This window comes from Lissotriton helveticus, chromosome 2_1, assembly GCF_964261635.1.
Source record: "Lissotriton helveticus chromosome 2_1, aLisHel1.1, whole genome shotgun sequence".
Taxonomy (NCBI): domain Eukaryota; kingdom Metazoa; phylum Chordata; class Amphibia; order Caudata; family Salamandridae; genus Lissotriton; species Lissotriton helveticus.
This window is the reverse complement of record NC_136059.1, coordinates 667319154-667339379: the sequence shown is the minus strand read 5'-3', so window position 1 is coordinate 667339379 and position 20226 is coordinate 667319154. Positions and strand designations below refer to the sequence as shown.

The 20226-nt window shown below is 44.6% G+C and overlaps 1 protein-coding gene across 1 annotated transcript in view; it reads right to left on the bottom strand.

The window, feature by feature from the left end:
* POLR3G (RNA polymerase III subunit G) overlaps positions 1–20226 on the bottom strand; it is a 471818-nt gene that overhangs the window by 175368 nt on the left and 276224 nt on the right. Inside the window, exon 4 of the mRNA XM_078677340.1 lies at positions 18736–18804. Within this exon, the coding sequence (XP_078533466.1) occupies positions 18736–18804 (69 nt within the window). The remainder of the gene's footprint in view (positions 1–18735; positions 18805–20226) is intronic.

Here is a 20226-nt window from a genome sequence, read left to right as displayed (position 1 = left end):
TGGCCACCACCACCACCCACATGGCCAGTCCAAATCAACAGTAGCACCCCAAAAAAAACGAAAAACACACACAAATCACCACAATCCAATGCCATCCAGGATATTTACATTAAAGAGAGTGAGACCCCACAGGCAGACTCAGTCCATGCACCACTCACTACCCCTGGGCAAAAGGCCCCAACAGCAGCCCCCCAAAAAAAAAACCCACAAAATTCAGCACAATCCCAGCCCATCCATGGCCTCAATGGTGTTTTAATCCAAGAAGACACCCCACAGAAAGACTAGGCCCATGCACCACTCACTACCCCTGGGCAAAAGGCCCCACCAGCAGCCCCAAAAAAACGACAAAAAACACAAAATTCAGCACAATCCCAGCCCATCCATGGCCTCAATGGTGTTTAAATTCAAGAAGACACCCCACAGAAAGACTAGGCCCATGCACCACTCACTAACCCTGGGCATAATGGATGAAAGCTAGGCAAACTAAGTGCAGGCCTCAGACACTGCCTCTCTTCAAAATGGCCCCTTGCACCCCAAGCACATGTTGCCTCTACCAGCACTCAAGATGGCCACCACCACCACCCACATGGCCAGTCCAAATCAACAGTAGCACCCAAAAAAACCGAAAAACACACAAAAATCACCATAATCCAATGCCATCCAGGATGTTTACATTAAAGAGAGTGAGACCCCAGAGGCAGACTCAGTCCATGCACCACTCACTACCCCTGGGCAAAAGGCCCCAACAGCAGCCCCAAAAAATCGACAAAAAACACAAAATTAAGCACAATCCCAGCCCCTCCATGGCCTCAATGATGTTTAAATTCAACAAAACAGTTGTATCATGCACCCATAACCAACCCTGGTCCTACTGGATACTGTGGCTACCCACAATATATTTTATTTATTGTTCTGAAAAAGTCTCAAAATTGTAGTTGCAGCAACTGTAATGCCCCAAACAAACTTACTTGTGAAACTTGATTTCTAATCCAAAAGTGATCCAAAGAAAGTCAAAAAGGCCTCAAATCCAAATATCCAGCAGCACCCACAAAAAGTAATCCTTCCAGGTCAAGGTCCAAATGAAAGTGACCAGCACATGAAGAAAGCACTGGGAGGAGCCTGCTGGACAGGAACAGGAGACTTGTGGTTGGAGTTGGAGACTGTGGGGCACTTCCTTCCTCCCCCCCCCCAAAATGGACTCCTTGCAAAACAAAGTGCAGGCAAATGTCAACCTGAGGAGTGATTCAGATAAAAATCATCATTTTCTGAAGGTTTATGCTGTTTGCTGGTGGATTTCTTGTGCAGAATTGCAAAATCTCTATTTCGCGAGTGCGAGATTGTTCCTGCCCGCCGCACCTACGTGTTCGCAATTGCGAACTCTCGCGATGCGTGCTGTGCAAGGTAAGGTGGCAAGCCGCGAATACGTATTCGCGGGCGCCAACTCCCGCGGGATCCCGCAGCAAGATCCAAAATGGCGCAGCACTCGCAAAATATGATCGAGAAAAACAACTCGGCAAACGCTGAATGACGGAAAGTGAACGCCGCGAACCACGCCGCGCGCCGCAATATTGTATCACCAAGCAAAAAATCCGCCGCGAGCGAATTCACGGATTTGACAAATTCGCGAGAGTTCGCGGATTGCGAATTTGCCGAAAATCCGAAAAATCCGCGAGCGGAGCGGATTTTACGGCCATGCTTAATTACCATAGTCTCAAGAGTTTTCTATCAAAATAAACTAGCTCACAAGACTTGCCTTCTCAAACATGACATACGCCCCTTGGCTTCTCAATGTTGTTTTGGGTAGGCTTAAGGAGGTTAATCTTACTGTTAAATTGGAAAAGTGTCAGTTTGGGACTTCATCTATCCACTACTTGGGGCACACAATCTCAGGAGATGGAATTGCACCCATGTCTAATTTGGTTGACACCATTTCTAGCATGCCTCCTCCTTCTTGCAGAGAGGAACTCATGTAGTTCTTTGGTATGATTGAATACTATAATACATTTATTGAAGGTTTGGCTGAATGTTGCATCATCTTGAGGGGGCCTCTTAAAAAAAGGTTCTGCGTTTAAGTTGGGTGCAGACTGTGACAATCAGTTTAATTCCCTTAAAAAGAAACTTCATAATGCTCCCAAGTATAGGAGTTTTGATCTCTCGAAATATCCCATAGGTACCACTGATGCCAGTCTTAAGGGATTCGGAGCTGTTCTCCAACAGGAAGGCAAAAATGGTATGGAGACCATCATGTTTGCCTCACGAGGGCTCAAGGACCTGGAGTCTCGCTACTCGGTCATCGAGCGTGAAACTCTTGCTGTGTTTTGGGCCGTCAGAAAATTAAAAACGTTTCTGTGGGGAGCCAAGTTCTTAGTCAGAACTTACCCCAAACCTCTTTGTGAGGTATTTTCTAAAAAAGGGATAGATTTGGTCTCTAGCAGAATAACCAAATGGATTATAGCATAACAAGAATATAATTTTGAAATCAGGTACATCCCTGGGGATGAGAATAGTGTTGCTGATGCCCTTCCGAGATAGGTTGAGGTACATCTTGATGATGCCCCTGATGAAGATAGGGATGAAGAAAACTTTCATATGTGTCCAGTTGGGGAAGAGATTATTGATGAATGTCAGTGGAGTCTTAAGCGGTCTTCAGATCCGGTTTTGTCTGAGGTAGTGTCCCTAATCTAGAAAGGCTGGCACACCAAAAGGCAGGCATCTGAGGAGGGATTCAAGTTCTGGGGGTCAAGGATGAGTTGGCTGTCTGTGATGAGTTACTTGTACGTGGGGCAAGGCTTGTACCTCCATCTGATCTTCGTGCGATGCTAATTGACTTGGCACATGAGTCTCACTCTGGATGTCAAAAACAAAGGAGGCTTTGATCCTCTTACTGGTGGGGCTGGTATGGATCTACATGTTGAAAGGGTGTTAAGAGACTGTGTGGTGTTTTCCATGAGTGATAAGTCAAAGGTAGTGAGGGTCCAGCCCCTGGTTTTCAGAGATCTTCCCTGTGGACCTTGGAAGGAGGTGGATTTAAATACAGTGGGTCCCATCCATTCCAATGGTTAGCAATTTTTTGTATTAGTGCTTCTAGACTTGTTTTCAAGGTGGCCAGAAATTCACTTTACATCTAGTATAGGGACTGCCCAGGTAATAAAATTCCTTGAGTCTCTCATAGCTAGGGAGGGTATCCTGAGTCGATTCTTACGGACAATGGGTGCACTTGGTCTCAAAGGAAATTGAGAACTTTAAGAACCGGGGCACCAAGCACAAGACATGCTCTGTTTATCACCCAGAAACCAACGGCATGGTTGAAAGGTTTAATAGAGTGCTGACAGAGACCATCTCTTGGGCCAAAGGTTCTGGTCTCAACTCTCAACTAGAAAGAGCAGGTTATCAAGAAAGTGGAGAGTTATAGGTTAACTCCCCAAAGTTCCACTGGTGAGTCTCCTTTTGTCCTCTTCAAAGGGAGGGCTCCATGCTTCCTGGTAGAACTTTCTTGGGGAGGTTGCTTGAAGAGTCCATTTCTGATTCTCCGTCACATGAAGCCACTTTGGGTTGGCATGTGACAGAAAGCCATGTGCTTGGCTAGGAAATTGTATTTTGATTCCAAGAATTCTACTAAGGATACAGCAGTCAAAATTTGGGACTTGGTTGTCATCAGACTTCCAGGTTCCACAGTCAAGTTCTCGAAACCTAGAAAAGATATTAAAGTGTTCAAAAATGCTGAGAGAACTCAGGACCAGAGAATTTGGAATTTAAGTAGAGTTTGTTTCTTCTGGTTCAACTTCTTGTCAGGAGTCTTCTTCTGGAGTGAATGTTGGTGTTAATCCTTCTTCTCTTGTCTTCTAGGTTTGTTAAGAAGCCAAGCTATTTGAAAGACTATATATCCTAAATATATTGTCCATGTTTTTCCCACCCCTGCTTCCTTCTCTGTATTAAAGGGGAAAGGTGTGCGGCATTTGGAACAAGCCTTGTTGTCAAGTTGTCATGGCAACACATGACATCACACCCAAGATTCTGTATAGCCTTGATTTCTTGGAACTTTGCAAAGTGTTCTTTCGAATGACAGAGCGGTTACCTGGTCAGGCTGTGGCATGGATGTGTTATCGCTTTCCTTGGAATAAACATAACTTCACAACTGAGTCCTGCGTGATTCTTTCAGCTGCGTGAGGGTCTTACAGGTATCGCCAATATAAACTGGCATAGGTTGGGATAAAGAGCCATAATAATTATTTTAAGTTGTCGCCAAAGCCAAATTTCTTCCGTACATTATGGAGGCATGACTATGCCACTTTATCAAACACTTTATCAGCGTTGACTACTTTTACTACTTCTGGTGATGTCGTATTTAGGGTGTTCTAGTATATGACAGAAGGGTCTTATATTGTCAATCATCAACCTTCCAATAATGAACTCTGCCGGATAGTAACCAATCAGAGAAGGTAGGACCTTTTCTAGACTTTAAGCCATTAATTTTGCATAGATTTTATAATCTAGATTATTGATGATATTGGTCTATAGTTTTTTTGTCCCTTATATTGTATACAACCGTTATAGTTGCCTCAAGTGGTTACTGAAATTTCTGATTTCTCATCTAATTTGAGGAGATTGAACAGGGGAGGTTTTAATTCTTACCAATATCTCTGGTAGAATCAGGAAATCTGTCCGTCTGGAGCTTTCCATTCCTTGAGTTCTTTTATTATTAGATACATCATCTATACTTAAAAAGGCTTTTTGATCATCTGCCAGTATTAGGATATGTATCGCATTTGGAAATGTAATGCCTTCTTAAGGGTGAACAGTTTTATTTGCATGATCTAAATGTTGGTAAAATTCAAGGAATCCTTCTGATATGTTCTGAGGGTCTGAGTATATTGTGCTATCTCTATCTTTGATTGTGAGTGTGTCTAGAGTTTTGTTTGGATTTAAGATATAGTGCTAAATCTTTCCCTCCTTTATTACAGTCACATGGGTAATGGAGTTGTGTTTGGTTATCCATCTTATATTTGTATTTCTTACTACTCAAAAAATCAGTCAGCTTGTTGTCCCTTCTCAGAACGGAATTGTAATTCCAATTAGTTAAATGTCTATTTCTATGGCCTTCAATTTTACTTGTGCTAGGTTATTCATTTGTGCTCGGATACCAATCATAGTTCCCCTAATTTTCGCTTTAAAGTTGCCCCTCTGATGGTGGGCTGTAATATTTCTTAGGATTCTTTTAAATGTTTTATTAATTGCCTCTTTTATTCCTTTTCTATATGTTGGATCTTGTAAAATATCTGGATTAAATTTTTAATTTTTGCCTTCTTTTATTCAAATCTAGTGAAAATGTTATGGCTGAATGGTCCCAGATTACCATAGGTTCAATTGACATTTTTACTATATCGTGCACAATGGTTTTGGAGCTCAAACTATAATCCATTCAGGAGTGAATCTGATTGGGGTGGGAGAAATGTGCAGTTGGGTTCATCAGGATGTTGTAATCTATGTGCATCCCTGAGCTCATACTTGTCACAAACATTCGTATAGCACAGTTGACACTTTCAGAATAGCATACCTGCACTGATCAGGAGACAGTCTGAAGTTTGGGAATCCAACTCCTCGCTCATACTATTGTACTGGTCCCCTTCATGAAGGAGAGCAGCTCCTACACACAGCTAGAACCATGTGGTCACTGCATGCCACTCTGTTCATGGTTCACAGTTCCTTAGGCGGGGCTCATGCAGTATCAGCATAATCTCCGAAGTCTCAGATTTCAGATGTGCATATTTCTTTCAGGTTTGAGTGCTTTATAGCAAATTAAACGCTGATAAGAGGAGCTTGGATGCGGAACCTCTTCCCTAAGTGTTCATCTTCGCTAGGCGTCTATCTTCCTCACTGCCAAGCTATTTGGTTTTCAGAGCCCTCTGCATAATCCTTAAATCCGTTAGTTTACTTCACCCCAGAAATTTTTATGCTTTATCACCGTATCTCAGAACAAGATAAGACTGATTTCCGAAATTGGTTCTGTATCTTAGTACATTCTCTGCCATAAACCAGGACAATCCTCACAGGATCAAAAAATCACTTGTGATTAAACAGGAGATGCACTACCACCTTAGGATCAGTCGAGCGTTCTTTTAGGTTATGTAGGAAACTCTTCCCTAATGAAGTATCGAAGCTCGAGTCTGAGCGAGTAAGCTGCAGACCAGTCTAAAAGCAACAACATTCTGGGGTGAAGTAAACTAATGAACTTAAGGAATATACAAAGGACTCTGTAAACCAAATAGCATTGAGAAAGTTGTGGGGCCACCCACTCAAATACGACTAAACACGTGTTGGCTAAAGGGAAAAAGCTCACAAGATCTACTAAAGAAGAAGTGGAAGTACTGAATATTAAATCCACTACAAGAAGAAACATTTCTCACCTTTGTTTTTTCATACTACTTGGTTGTATTGAATCAAGATTTTTGCTTGGATACCAATCATAGCTCCACTAATTTTCGCTTTAAAGTTGCCCCTCTGATGGTGGGCTGTAATATTTCTTACGATTTTTTAAATTTTTTATTAATTGCCTCTTTTATTCCTTTTCTATATGTTGGGTCTTGTAAAATAACTGGATAAAATTTCAATGTTTGCCTTCTTTTATTCAAATCTAGTGAAAATGTTATGGCTGAATGGTCCCAGATTACCATAGGTTCAATTGACATTTTTACTATATTGTGCACGATGGTATTGGAGCTCAAACTATAATCCACTCATCTTCCCTAAGCGTCCATCATCCTCACTGCCAAGCTATTAGGCCTCACGTGTGCCTCATGATGTTATATATTGACCTCTCAGGATTTTGCATGAAAAGTAAGATGCTAAATGGAGGTGCTAGAAAAAGGACTTTAACAATGAGCTGTAAATTATCACATGCACATCATGCATGTTAATCAATATCATCAACACCATTTAGCACTCGCTTGCAGCATTAATCTTTACATTAAATGAGGATCATGGCTGCAACCAAGTTGTCAAGCAATGCCTTTTTGGGTAACACTTCTAGTCATGGGGGCCTGCCTTGATGACAGATTTAGACCCCAGCGTCACTTATACTGTACAGAAATGGATAATGTTTCTAGTGATGACCTGTCCAGCAAGAGACAGATCTTGAGGACTGTGGCATCTCCTGTTGTGCCCATCCTCAAAGGACAATGGAGCAGATCCACAATTGATAAGAATATAGAGGGCACCCTGTAGATGGATCTACCCACTCACACTTTAAGCTCTAGCCAGCACCCATTTAAAAACTCACAGACTAATATGCTTGTTAATCACCTTGGTATCCATAGCAGCAAGTGTCTGCCCAGACTAGGGGGTGTGCAGTGCACAAGTCGCGGTCACTTACATGGTCTGACACATCGTGAAAGCTGTGTGGGATATACCCTGCCGCCATCACACTAAAGAAGTACAAGAGGTCCTGGAGCCAGGTGCCCCCTGCCAGTGGTTGGTCAAGCAGCATCGAATAACAGAGGTACTTATTCTGAGGAAGGGACCCCAACTGCTTTGTGTACTCTACTGAAGATGACAAGCCTGGAAAATGGAGGCTGTGAAGATTAGAACTATTGTTCTTGAGGATTAGAATGACTGCCACAGGAGGATGCTCTGGAGTGTGACGGGATGATGTAGTGTACAGTAAAACACCAAATCAGCACTGTTTCAATGGCTTAAATGTCCCTCAATTTAATACTTCTGTAATAGAGATGTAGTGAACCACAAACATATAGTATCTTTAAAATGTGAATGGGAGAGAAGTTATAGGTCTAAGTATCTTGACAATGTCATGTCCTGGAACGTTTGGACTAAAAAAAAAGGAAGATGATGATTCACTTTGAGACAGCAGACAATCAACTTCATATATTGATACTCACAGTAAACTATAATCTATATTCCAAGATCATCAACATATGTTTTGTATTTCACCACAGCTATATGATCTGTCAGTCAACTGTGTGGATATGGACCACTCCTGATTTCAGAAAGGGACTTCATCTGTTTGCCCTCAAAGGATTTCCCATGAAACCCAGAAGCTTCTCTAGAGACCCTGAGGGCAGGTCCTATAATTGGCAACAGCCATAGGCAATGATATTGAAAGACACGTTATAATGATAAAACCGCTTCCATGCACCCTTCAGCAATGTTGACACAGAGCGCATATTGATCATCCCCAACTCTAGGGAAAGGGCTCATGGTCATACTGTTCCATGACTGGCACCCCTCTCTCTATTTGGATTTGTATTAAGTGCTGTGCCTGAACCAGTACATATGATATGATAAACTATACCGTAGCGCCTTATAGCGCCATCCAACCAAAATGTTTCTCTATTATTATGCAGGACTAAGCTGCGCAGAAACAACCTCAGTATTGGGATGAAACGATCATCCAATTATTGATCATTGAGAGACTTTTGCAACTCTGCTGACACACCCTTGGGTTGATTAGTCATATGGCATGGGGATCCTGCTGCACACTCTCTGCCAAATAATTTGACAATCATGTCAACAAGTCACGTATTCTTTTCTGAGGTGCTTATATACTAAGCACACTTAGTTTCAGAGTTCTCTACAATCTAATATTAAAAGCTATAACAACATTGATCAAACTGGATTCAAAGGTTTTATATGTATCTTCCCCCCAAAAAAATTTGTATAGCAGGCATCTCAACCTTTCATTAACGTCCTTAATAGAAACAAGGGTCCGAAGCAGTGAAAAAGGCCTAAATGGGTGCCCAGACTAGGACAATGAAAGCCTATACCTCTATCAAAAGGTGACAGAGTTAGTAAACAGCTCAGTGCAACAATATCCACTTCTCTGGAATCCAAGGAAAAGCATAAAAAGGTGATATGATGGATTTCCTACATTACTTGATTCCACTTCTCCCCAAAATCTAGTTCACAAGTCCAGTGGAATTCCAGACAGCATATTGCATAAGGCCCTGACAATTGGACCGGGAAGACTGACAAAGTGTTGGATCAAAGTTTACTTCCTACAGCATCGGCATACCAAAGTTATACTACAGACGTAAAAAAACAAATTGACCCTGTTCCTTCTAGGAAGACGTCCTATCCACATATCCCTTGGTTATTCTGTACTCAATCATTAAGAGGAAATGTTCTCACAACTTCCTCAGTTGTGTCATAGGGATAATTAAGTATTGTCTCCTGGTACCAGTGATAATTATAATCACGACAGACAGCAAGATTAAATAATCCATGAAACTAGATGAACTCAAGGATTTTCTGCACTCCGTATCTAATCAATCATACATGGAGACTTCAATGAATCCCCCAAACGCTGGATCAGGCACAGAAGAATTGCTCCTAACAAAGTTCATTAAACCCTCCTAATGTTCCATCATGTGGGACACATCACAGACACCGACAGAGAAAGGCTTCATTACATTGTGAGAAGCAGATTAATGGATCAGAAAAGTCTCAGTCCACCCTGAAAGAAGACTCAAAGAGAAAGGACTGATCTCCTCCGTGAAGTCTTATACTATTGCAGTTACATGTAAATGGATGGCTGTCTTTGCCTCAATGCAAGCTGCTTGGGGAGTCATTTCATAATGCTAGCAATGTCTACAGCCTGCCTGATGTTGTTACAGCCACCTTGCTTCAAATATTTCTGTTGTGTTCAGACTTTATGACTTTACAGGATATCGGATACCCCAGTGAATGGTGACGCCTAGACTGTATCTGGGGCTTACTTGAACTGCCTATTTAATCTCTCCACACCTGTTCCTTAGGGGACCTCGCTTCTGACCCTAAAATTGTGTCAGTTTAGGTCTGTTAGGTGCCAACTCATGACACTGGAATTTAGCTCTCAGTCACTAGGATGGAGAGACCACTTCACTTTCTCTGCAATAACATACCTATCTCCCCCGCCCCTTCTCCATATTTCTCCTGCATTTTAACCCCTCCCTTAACTTGCCTTATTTCCTCCAAGCTTCCAATATTAATAATAATATTTCCTATTTGTTAAGCGTGAACATATCACCCCCTATATAGTTTTAAGGCTGTGCGGTCCATTGGGGAGATTAAGTGTACTATTGCCCAGAGTCACATGATGCTGAGCTAAGCTGTAGCCGGTGATAGAACTGTGAACCCCACTGTGGCCGCTGTACCACACCTCTCCCCTACATTACCACTGATCATCCTTCTCACAACATTGACACTTTTCATACTCGAACAGGCATGTGATCTCCAATTTTGAACTACATGGGCGACCTACTCATTGGTTCACCTGTCCTGTAATTTCCTAGTACACATCTGTGAAATTTCACAAAACTTCTAACTGATGGGCAACTTGCATATTCCCCATCATGATCCCCAAAGATACAACAGATAAGCTGCTTATAATTACATCGCTCTAAGTTAAAAGTTGTCCTATTATATTAAAATGAAGAAGGTCCTCCATACCTCAATATGAAAAATACTGATATTGCTCTTCTTCATGAGACCCATCAGAGGCAGAATTGAGCAAGCTGAGAAAGGAATGGGTGAAATCTGTAATCAGCATTGGTCTTGAGTCACTTGCTACATGCAAGTTTGGTAAAGGCTCCAATAAAGGCAAAGTAGCCATTCTCATATGGAAATGTCTCTCTCGCAGATTTTTCAAACAATGGCTTGATCCTGTGAAACATTACACTTTTGTATACAAGGCCACAGTGTATGAAACACTGATAGTGGGGTGGTATATGCTGATAATATCCATAAGCTTGTCTTCTATCTAACCTATGTCGGTTGTTTGTGGAATTTGCCTCTACAAGGATGGTGGGGGGCAGTGAGTGTAATCTGGCCCCTGACTGGTGGTCAACACATCCGGACAACCAATCAGGGCAATGATATGGACGGGTGATGCTACACAATCATGATAAACTTGTCAAACCATGCCTCTTACACATAACTGATAGAAGATACACCTTCTGTGCCCATCGCATATCCTCACAAACTGATTTCTGTCTGACACAAGTATTGCTTCTTCCCGACATTTCCTGCTGTGAAAATCTACCGAGTCGGATCACAGATAACTCTAAAACAGGATTTTGGATATGTTGCTCTCCCCAGCTTACACTATAGTGTATGCAAACCAATAGATATAGGAACCTTGAAGAGAAGGACTTCCTTAGCAATCAAATTAATCTACAAAGATTTGAACGAGTGATTTGCCAGGTCAGCTCAAATATTCTCTTTAGGCAGATGTGAAGGTGTCCTTCAGAGGATTCCTGATGAAAGAATAATATGGCTAGATGGGAACTGGCCCTTTTTGCAAGGTAATCCCTAAAGCTTGTTGCCTTTCTCCTAGCCTTTTTTCTGACATGGTGTTGGTGGTTTTAGGACTGAGCACTTTAGCACTGCTGTCACGTGTAAAGTGCGTGTGCTCTCTGTGTTAAATATGGTAAGATTGGTCTACACCGGTTTGGCATATTTAATTTAACTGTCAGTCCCTTGTAAAGTGGTACCTCATATACCCAGGGCTGGTAAATTAAATGCTACTGGTGGGATAGCAGCTCTGATTGCTCCACCCACCCAAGTAGCCTTGCAAAACTATCTCAGGCCTAGGCCATTGCAGGGCCTGTGTGCGCAGTGTTCGTGCCGCTGTGACGTGGCACCAAAAGTGTGTGCCATGTCTGTGACCCCCCTTTTTACTACATATCAGTCACCCCAAAGGTAGGCCCTAGCTAGCCCTATGTAGGTAAAAGATAGGACATGTACCTTAAGTGTGTGACATATCCTGGTAGTGACAAACAGCCATTTTGGTTTCTCACTACTTTGGGGCTGCCCTCCCATAGGAATGCATTGGGGGTTTCCTGATAAGTGTTTCAGTGGTAATTCCTGATATGAGAGGCACATCGTGGTCAAGTTTGGTATTTTTGGAATAGTGATAATAAATGCTACGCAATGGTGTGCGCACATTTATTATAACTATTTTAGAAATGCCACTTAAGAGTAGGCATTTCTGTGTGCTATGTGTCTGCCTGCCTGATGTGAATTGCATATCCGGCTTTTGAGCGACAGGGGCTGGGAGGTGTGTGTGTGTGGCTCCAGGAGGGGCAGGGTGAGTCAGCGCTAGGCTGAATGGGACATCTCCATTTGGAGTGATGAGAGGAGAAGTTCCTGGTCCCTGAAAAATGAGCCCCCACTTAACAATAGAGAAGAGGAGCCCTGTCAACAGAGTGCTCCAAATCCCCCCTGAACCAGCTGCATCTGGTTCCGCCAACAGCCCTGTCCTGCAGACAAAGATTATGTGCATTAACACTGGGGCTGTGACCTCATTAAAAGGGTGCTGTTCCTGACTTGCTGGGGCTTGCTGCTGCTGGGGCCCAGGAGGAACCGCCATGTGGGCTTGCCTCCCTGCTGGAGGGCTCTGTGTGCTGGCCTCCCTGGGCCCCACTATGCACCTTGATACCTAAGGATTTTTTGTTGCCCGAGCACCTCGTGAGCGCTATATTTAAATTGCCAGCAGACGAGAGGAGCTGGTGTCGGTAGCGTGAGGCTGTGAGGGAATCCAGACGTGTGGGATTCACCCTCCCTGTGCTATGCTGGTAAAGTAGGAGCCCACCCTGCGCGTTACGGAAAATGGGTGCACACCCCGCATCTGCGTTTTATTTGGAAGTGGGTGCCCACCCCGCTTTATGTTTATTTTAGCCGCTGGTGCCCACCCCACATTTGTGCCTCCTTTGGAGCAGGTGCCCACCCCGCTTTTGGTGATAATTATCGAGGGTGCCCAGCTTGCATTCCTCGTAGCCTTTGCGGGTTCCCAATCCGGCCTTGAGGATTTATTTGGTGAGCGGGTGCCCACCTGTGTGTAAGGGTTGTTGTGGGTACCCCTTCCCCTGCCTCGCCGCAAAGAAAGACTCAGCCAGCCCGACCCGGAAGCCAGGCAGAGTCCGCATGACTCTGGGCAGGCCCAAACCAGGAAGAGGCTGCCGCAGCCACCAATGGCAGAGCGGCCAGCCGGCAGGGCGTACGAGTGGAGGTGGGGCTCCCTAAATCTGAGGGAAGCCCTGCAAACGCTGCCACGAAGGAAGGGGAACCCCTGAGGAGTAGGGGCTCTCCTTAGCATGCTGTCCGAGAGCCAAGGAGAGAGAGTCCCCAAGAAGTGGGGGCTCTCCTGAACATGCCGAGGAGACTGGGCATAACTCCTCCTGTACAGGCGGCCTTACTTCTCCCAAAGAGAGCCCGGTTAGTAGGGCTTCTCCATGGTTGATGCCCCTGAGGCACTGCGAGTGCCAGTCTGTTTGTGCTTACAGCTGCACCGAAATTGCGGGCAGCTGCATCAAGGGGGCACTTTTGTTTCCTAAGAGTCCTGGAGTGGGGCTCAGATGGCACATCTAGGGCCCGTGCCATGTTTCCCAACGACAGGGGCACATTTGTTCTTAGCCCCAGGTGGTGGCCGGAGAGCACCAAGGTGCCTGTGCCCGTCTTGTCTCTTCACAGCTGAGCCACACCAGTGCAGGCAGCTGCAACGTTTGGCAGCTTTTTTGATAGAAGTCCCCGACTGGGACAAGAGAGGCGCAGTGGTGTCAGACCTTTTTGGTTATCCCCAGCTGCGCCGCACTGGCAGCCAGCCCTGACATTTGGGACATAGGGCATTTGAGCCCTCTGAGAAGGCCAGTTGGCCTGGGGGTCAGTTGTAGGTTAGTAGGGCGCAGGGCCCTACTGTATGATGCGTCAAATGTGATTTATGCACCCTGATTTATGCCTCTAATGAGGTTTATGCTCATGAGGTTACTGCATAATATGTTTATCCTGGTGAGGCCTAATGCGTAGTGCGTTTATGCTAAGGAGGGTGTCTAAAGCTAATGTGGTTATGTCTAATGTCATGCTATGATATTTTAGGAGGGTATGTAATGCTAATATGATAATGCTTAGCTCATTAGGGTACCAGTAGTTACTGGTTGTGTTTTACATTTACTGACCTGTTTTGATGGTTCTGACCGTGGCCCAATTGGCCTGGTCCTGTATAGAATCCCCTGTGAATATTGCCTAGTGCCAGTTGGCACAGTGTAAATGTGTGATTAGGTTTCTAAGGTGTTTATGATAATACAAATGCTATTTCTGATATAACCTTGTGTAGAGTTTCTTTTGTGGTGCGCCTACTGTGTTGCTGCTGTGTGTGTTGCGCAAACGCTTTACACATTGCACATTGCCTCTGGAATAAGCCTGACTGCTTGTGCCAAGCTACCAAGGGGGTGAGCAGGAGTTATCTTCAGCATGTAACTCCCTTGCCCTGACTAGAGTATTGGTTGCCCTGACTAGAGTGGTGGTTTCTGCCTGGCCTTGGCGCAAACCTTAACCAACCAGAAATCCCATTTCTAACAGAAACCAAACTCTGAGTATGATTGCCTGAAGCTTGGCATGCAAGACTTGAAAATGCAGTATAATTATAGCCCTACTCCTATCTCAACACAACTTGGAATCCACAAAGATATCTTCAACGTTTTGCTTTCTCAAAGCGGAAGGAGCCCTAGTCAAATTAAAGTGGTACTGCTACAAATAGGGCAAAGAGACTAGGAAGACTTCTGGCAGCTCCACTCAGATACAGAGATGCACAAATGCCCAAAGCCATTGCTCGAGTTTGTGAGGGAAACCTACTTACTCACCTTATTGATGATGCATAAACGTTCACTTTCAATGAAAAGCCTTTTACGATTTGGAGACTTCCCAAACAGTGGACTTTGAAGAAGCATTTGTTCACTGCTTAGGCATAAATAGCCTGTCCCTGGATACCAGAGTTATATTGGAGGAAGAGAGAATAATTGAGCCCTGTTGACTGGGGGCAAGTGCTTGAAAAGTTTCAACACTCCAGCCACCATTTTATTTTGTGATGTTACTAGCAGCCAGCAACACAGTTTTATCAAACGGCCACTGCTTATTCCCCCGATGCCTCTGACCACACAGCCACTACATGACCCCAAAGCCCATAGTTCATGGGATGAGTCATGGGAAAATGCCAGGTGAGACAAAATAAGTTAGCCGCAAGCTGGGAGGCGAAGATCTTATCCCAGCAGGTGTCAATATGTCCATCTAGAATTGCAAACATGAAAATTCGTGCATACAGAATTTTGTGTTGTGATTTAGAAATGATTTTTTTTTTTTTTTTAAACCTTTATTTAGACAAAAACAGGAGATACATGCGCAAGCCCACAACCATCACGGCCGGCCGCAAAGATAGAAAAAGCAGGAGAACAGTGTAACCACATACAATCAGAATATTGCGAAGTCCGACAGAAGTGACTACGGGATGCGCAACACAAGAGAAGAGGTTTTCATTTTAAAGTAGATGAAGCGAGGGGGCTGCAACAGGAAGGAATACACACCTTACAGAAAGGGATACAAAAGAAACGCAACAAGAGGGGCGTACCCCATTTACAGTCGAAAGTAGGCCATAAATACAGCAACTATATATACTAAGCAACCGCGACAATAAGATCGAATACTAAGCAGCGTTACATACAAACAACCGTTCCACTCACAGTCCCAGGAAGCCCACCCCCAAGAATGGAAACAATGATTCATTGAAATACAGGAAGATAAAAAGGTACGAAACCCAGAAACAGCCAACCCTACGAAGAGGAAAGAACCCTCCCAAAGACGGAAAAGAGCGATAGTGACCATATAACAAAACAAACTAAAAGAACAAACCCCCCCCCCCACACCCACCACCCAGCACTCCTGTAATGACTATGGCCAATCCCACTAACAGCGTGCCTGTCGCCCCGGAACTGCCCCACAGTAGGGAATTATAAAGATATAAAGAGAGGAGGAGGAGAGAAACAGACCCGCACCCGGCAGGTAATAGTCGGGCCACCCATCCCTAGACCCCGCCACCGACACAAAATAAACGTATAGTATCCCCGGCTCACCACCAGCCTCCCTGCGTAACGAGCAACAATAAGTCTGACGGGAAAGGAGACATCCCCGACCCCCCCCCGCCACCCGGTACAGCGACAAAGTCCGACCTCAAAGCCCCGTTCACCCCTAGCCGCCCAGACAGTATACGCTACCACAGTCATAGACAGGGGGAACTCAGCCCTGTCCCCTGCGATCAGGAATATCGACGTGGTCCAGCAGCACAGTAGCCGTCTCGAATGGGACAAACCAGCAATATGACCCCAGCATAGCACAGCGCCTTCCATCAAAGTCTGTCCAATCCAATGACATGCGTGCGACAGCGACATAAAGGTGGTCATCGCACTGTAGCAGTCCACCCGGCCAGAGCAGGAGCAGCAGCTGCAAAGCCACAGAAAAAGCGGCTCCAATAATCCACAAAGGAGTGTCCAAACATGGCGTCTGAGGACGAGATCCCATACAGTGAACCAACACGCAGACATCAGACCGCTGCATCTTCATCGAAAACAGCGTTGCGGGAACATCAGGAGCACAGACCTCCAGCACCCCCGGGCACTCCCGGGCGGGCAGTCCACAAAAATCGGACACAGGATATGGCTCATCGTTCCGCAGTCGTGAATGTGCTCGGTCAAGCAAGGGCACAGCAGAGAGAACGGCATCCAGACGGAGCCCTAGGTCATAGGCGTCGCCGCATAGAGCAGATCGAAAAAGACCCAGGGCTCCCAGAATATCCGCAATCCGCACCGGTGCCCTAGGAGGGGAGGATGTGGCAGATCCCCGTACATTTGGCTCAGAAAGTCGTTGCAGCCCACAATACTGGTCCTCCACGTTACCATCAGATAGCTGAGCACCATGCCGGTGAACTTGAGAGCACCCCCTGGCCGGGGGCACTAAGGGAGCACAGACCCTGCTGCACAATGCAGGGGTAAATGTAGCGACTGCCGCTGCCATGTCAGTAGTTGTGGTCCAGGATCGTGAGAACAAGGTCCAGTTGCTCGGACTTTAAAATGGCGCCCACCCCATCACGGAGCGAGCCAAGAAGAGAACAAAGGCACAGACAAGCCTGGACGGTGAAACAATGTTGCACTCACAGCCGGTATGCCGTCTACTTAAAGATGAGGAGAGCGGGCAGAACGTAAACATCCAAGTCAGCCGCTGCGAGCCGCCGGCCGGCCCGACTACGTCCACTGCGGCCGCTGTGTTCCGGGGTGAAGGCAGCCAGAGCCGAAGAACAAAGACCCCTCAGCGCCGGGCAGCGTCCGGGAGAAGACGAGAACGTCCCAACGCTTCAGCGGCAGGGAGCGCGTAAGAGGACACACCAATGGAGTCGGGGTCTCCTCCCGAACCCGAAAATCGAACTCAGGAACAGGATTAATGCCAGGATAGGTCCCGGGACGGGAGGAAAGCAGAAGGGTCGGCGGAGCCGAAGGATTAGGCGGCCATCATGTTTGTAAGCTAGGCTCCTCCCTCTAGAAATGATTTTAAATAAATAACTTTATGTGGGTGCAACACTTTATTTGACTTGATTACACTGTGGAAGCAAATAAATTGCAAAAGTGGGTAAGTACTTATCTCGGTGTTTGTAGATCGTTTTGTCTTTTAGTAGTCTGGGCTTTGATTCTTCCATTTTATGAGGAGCAATTTTTCATGTGGAACCTGAATGATCTGAAATGTTGATCTATAGTGTCCGGTACAAAAATTCTATCCTCCAACTATTGAGTCCACTGATATCTTAAAACCGCTTGTCAAACAAGCAGCTGTCATAAGGCTTTTTGTGCTTTATCTTATGGCAAGGACAAGGATTAGGATACTAGTTATGTACCTTTGGTTTCTTGTAAATATGAAAGTAATGTCTATATATAATTATTTTCAGGAGCATGAAGAAATATTTAACTGATGTTTTAATTGTGGAGAGCGGCGGTTTCTTTAAATACATATTTTATTATTGAGGCCATGTTTTAAATAGAACTACCCATCTTGGGACATCATTATGAAATGTCATCGCATGGTTGTTTTAGTAAATCTTTGTTTTGACACAATAGTAATAAGTAACATACACTTTCCTGTAAAAGACAAACTAAACCAAGATAAATTATTTTGGTGTGGCGGCGAGTCCACTAGAATGACCAATTTCTACTTTAGGTAAACCTTTCCACAGTCCTAACATAGGGACCCGGTGGACAAATCATGGAGAAACATAATGCACTCACCAAATGATGTGCCATTTCACATGATTTGACCTTCAATATGGAGAAACAACCAAACTAGGAAACAAAACACTTAAAACAATTCAGTGTACCCATGAGGCGGGTGCGCGCTTGCTTTGATGAACTTCATAGCATTAGGAGTCGCTAATGATTGGACCAAGGCAAGAAACAAGTGAAGGGGTCACTGACTTCTAACACAACTTAAACTAAACGGATAATTAATACAACACTCATCCACCAATCAAACCTACAGTTTCCACTGCATACTAAGACGTAAAGTCATAACAATAAGTCTGCATAAACATAACACATTACAGATCAAGAAAAGCATCTTGCGATACCTTAGTCAGTTATGCCCATGTGTTTTCATTTCCAAGTAACAAGACACATTATTGAAGGATAACTGAGAAAATAACCCATAACTGGCACTACTCCTAACCCAAGTATAGTTCCTGAATGCATTACGTAGGAAAGCAGTTCGTTGTTGAACTTGTGTACCGTTAGAAACTCAGCACATAAATAAGATTTGTTTTTTTAAAAATAATTATTAAAGCCAAGTTACCGGAAAACGGTTGAGTGATTTACTCTGACTCCCAAAATAGTTCTTTAGCACTTACAGCTATTTGGTATACACCTTGCATTTTAAATTTACCTGGGGTCCACTGCGCGTCCAGTTCTTTGGCTTTCTCCTGGCAGTATTTAGCACTATATCTTTCAATTCCTAAAAACAAAAACAAATCCAGTAAGAACACTTCATATATTGTACAGTAAACCAGAGCATGTGTCTATTTGCAGTTATCGAAATATGATACATACATGTGCCTTCCTGTAGCATGTGCCAGGTGTAAATTATGCATAAAGAGCAATTGATGGACGGAATGCTGAATAATGTCAAACACTCAACCCCAGTACAGAGATCTGGGCCTAAATTCATAGCTTTTTTGCACAGCATGACATTCCAGTTTAGACACAGCCATATGCGAATCAGTATTGACCCTGTTCCCCATGGGAACAGTCCAGTCATAACTGCCAGACCAGGTCCTTCTTCGGACTGGAAACAAGCATCGTGGGACCGGTTTCAGGAAATCACCCCATGGGGAGCAGGGCCAAAACTGATTTGTATATGGCTGTTTCCAAACTGGGGTGACGTGGAGAGCACAAGAAGAAGGGATTAAACACAGAACTGCTGACTGGGGGCAAGTGCTTGAAAAGTTTCAACATTCCAACCACCATTTTATTTTGTGATGTTACTATGTGCCTCCTAAGTGGCTAAGGACATGCGGAGACGTGGGTCCCTTGTGCACTGCTCCATTGGATCCAAGCTAGCCTGGCTGATGAGGGGTGATACCCCAACACTGGTCTAAGGATGCTTGTTTCCGGGTCAGGGAGGACCTGGCTTAGCAGTTCGGCCTGGACTGTGTCCATGGGGAGCAGGGTCAAGACTAATTTGCAATTGGATGGGTCCAAACTGGGGTGGTGGGGTGGGCAAAAGAACAATGGATTAAACCCAGATCTTTGTGACTGGGGATGAATGTTTGCATTGTTCAGCATTCTGTACATCACTTGTTCTTTTCATTTTTGCCGCCCTAAGTGGGAAGGGTATGCCCAGACATAGGTCTCGTGCTCACTGCGCCACTGGATTCAAGCTCACATGGCTGATGAGGGGTGATACTGTGAAACCAGTCCCAGGATGCTTGTTTCCGTTCCAGGGAGGACGTGGCTTGGCAGTTCAGGCTGGACTGTTCCCTACAGGAACAGGGTCAGGTCTGATTTGCATATTGCTGGATCAAAACTGGGGTGACGTGGCAAGCAAAATAAGAATGATTAAACCCAGATCATTTGGAAAGTTTTGACACTCTATTCATCACTGTATTTTGTAAGGGTATGCTATGTGTAAAGTCTGATCACAAGCTATCTTAATGCAGTTTAAAAACCTGGACCAGAAATGTCTTACAAGGCGTTACAGTAACTGAAGAAAGCTGAAATTTTTGAATAGCTATGGGAATACAGGCATTCTACAACAGTGGACAGGCACTTTTAGTCAGTCAGGCTCTTTTAATCCAGTTAGAGTGGGCGTGACAAACGGAGACTAACCAATGGGAACTAATGGGAAGATAATGTGCTGTTGATTAATAATCAGGTG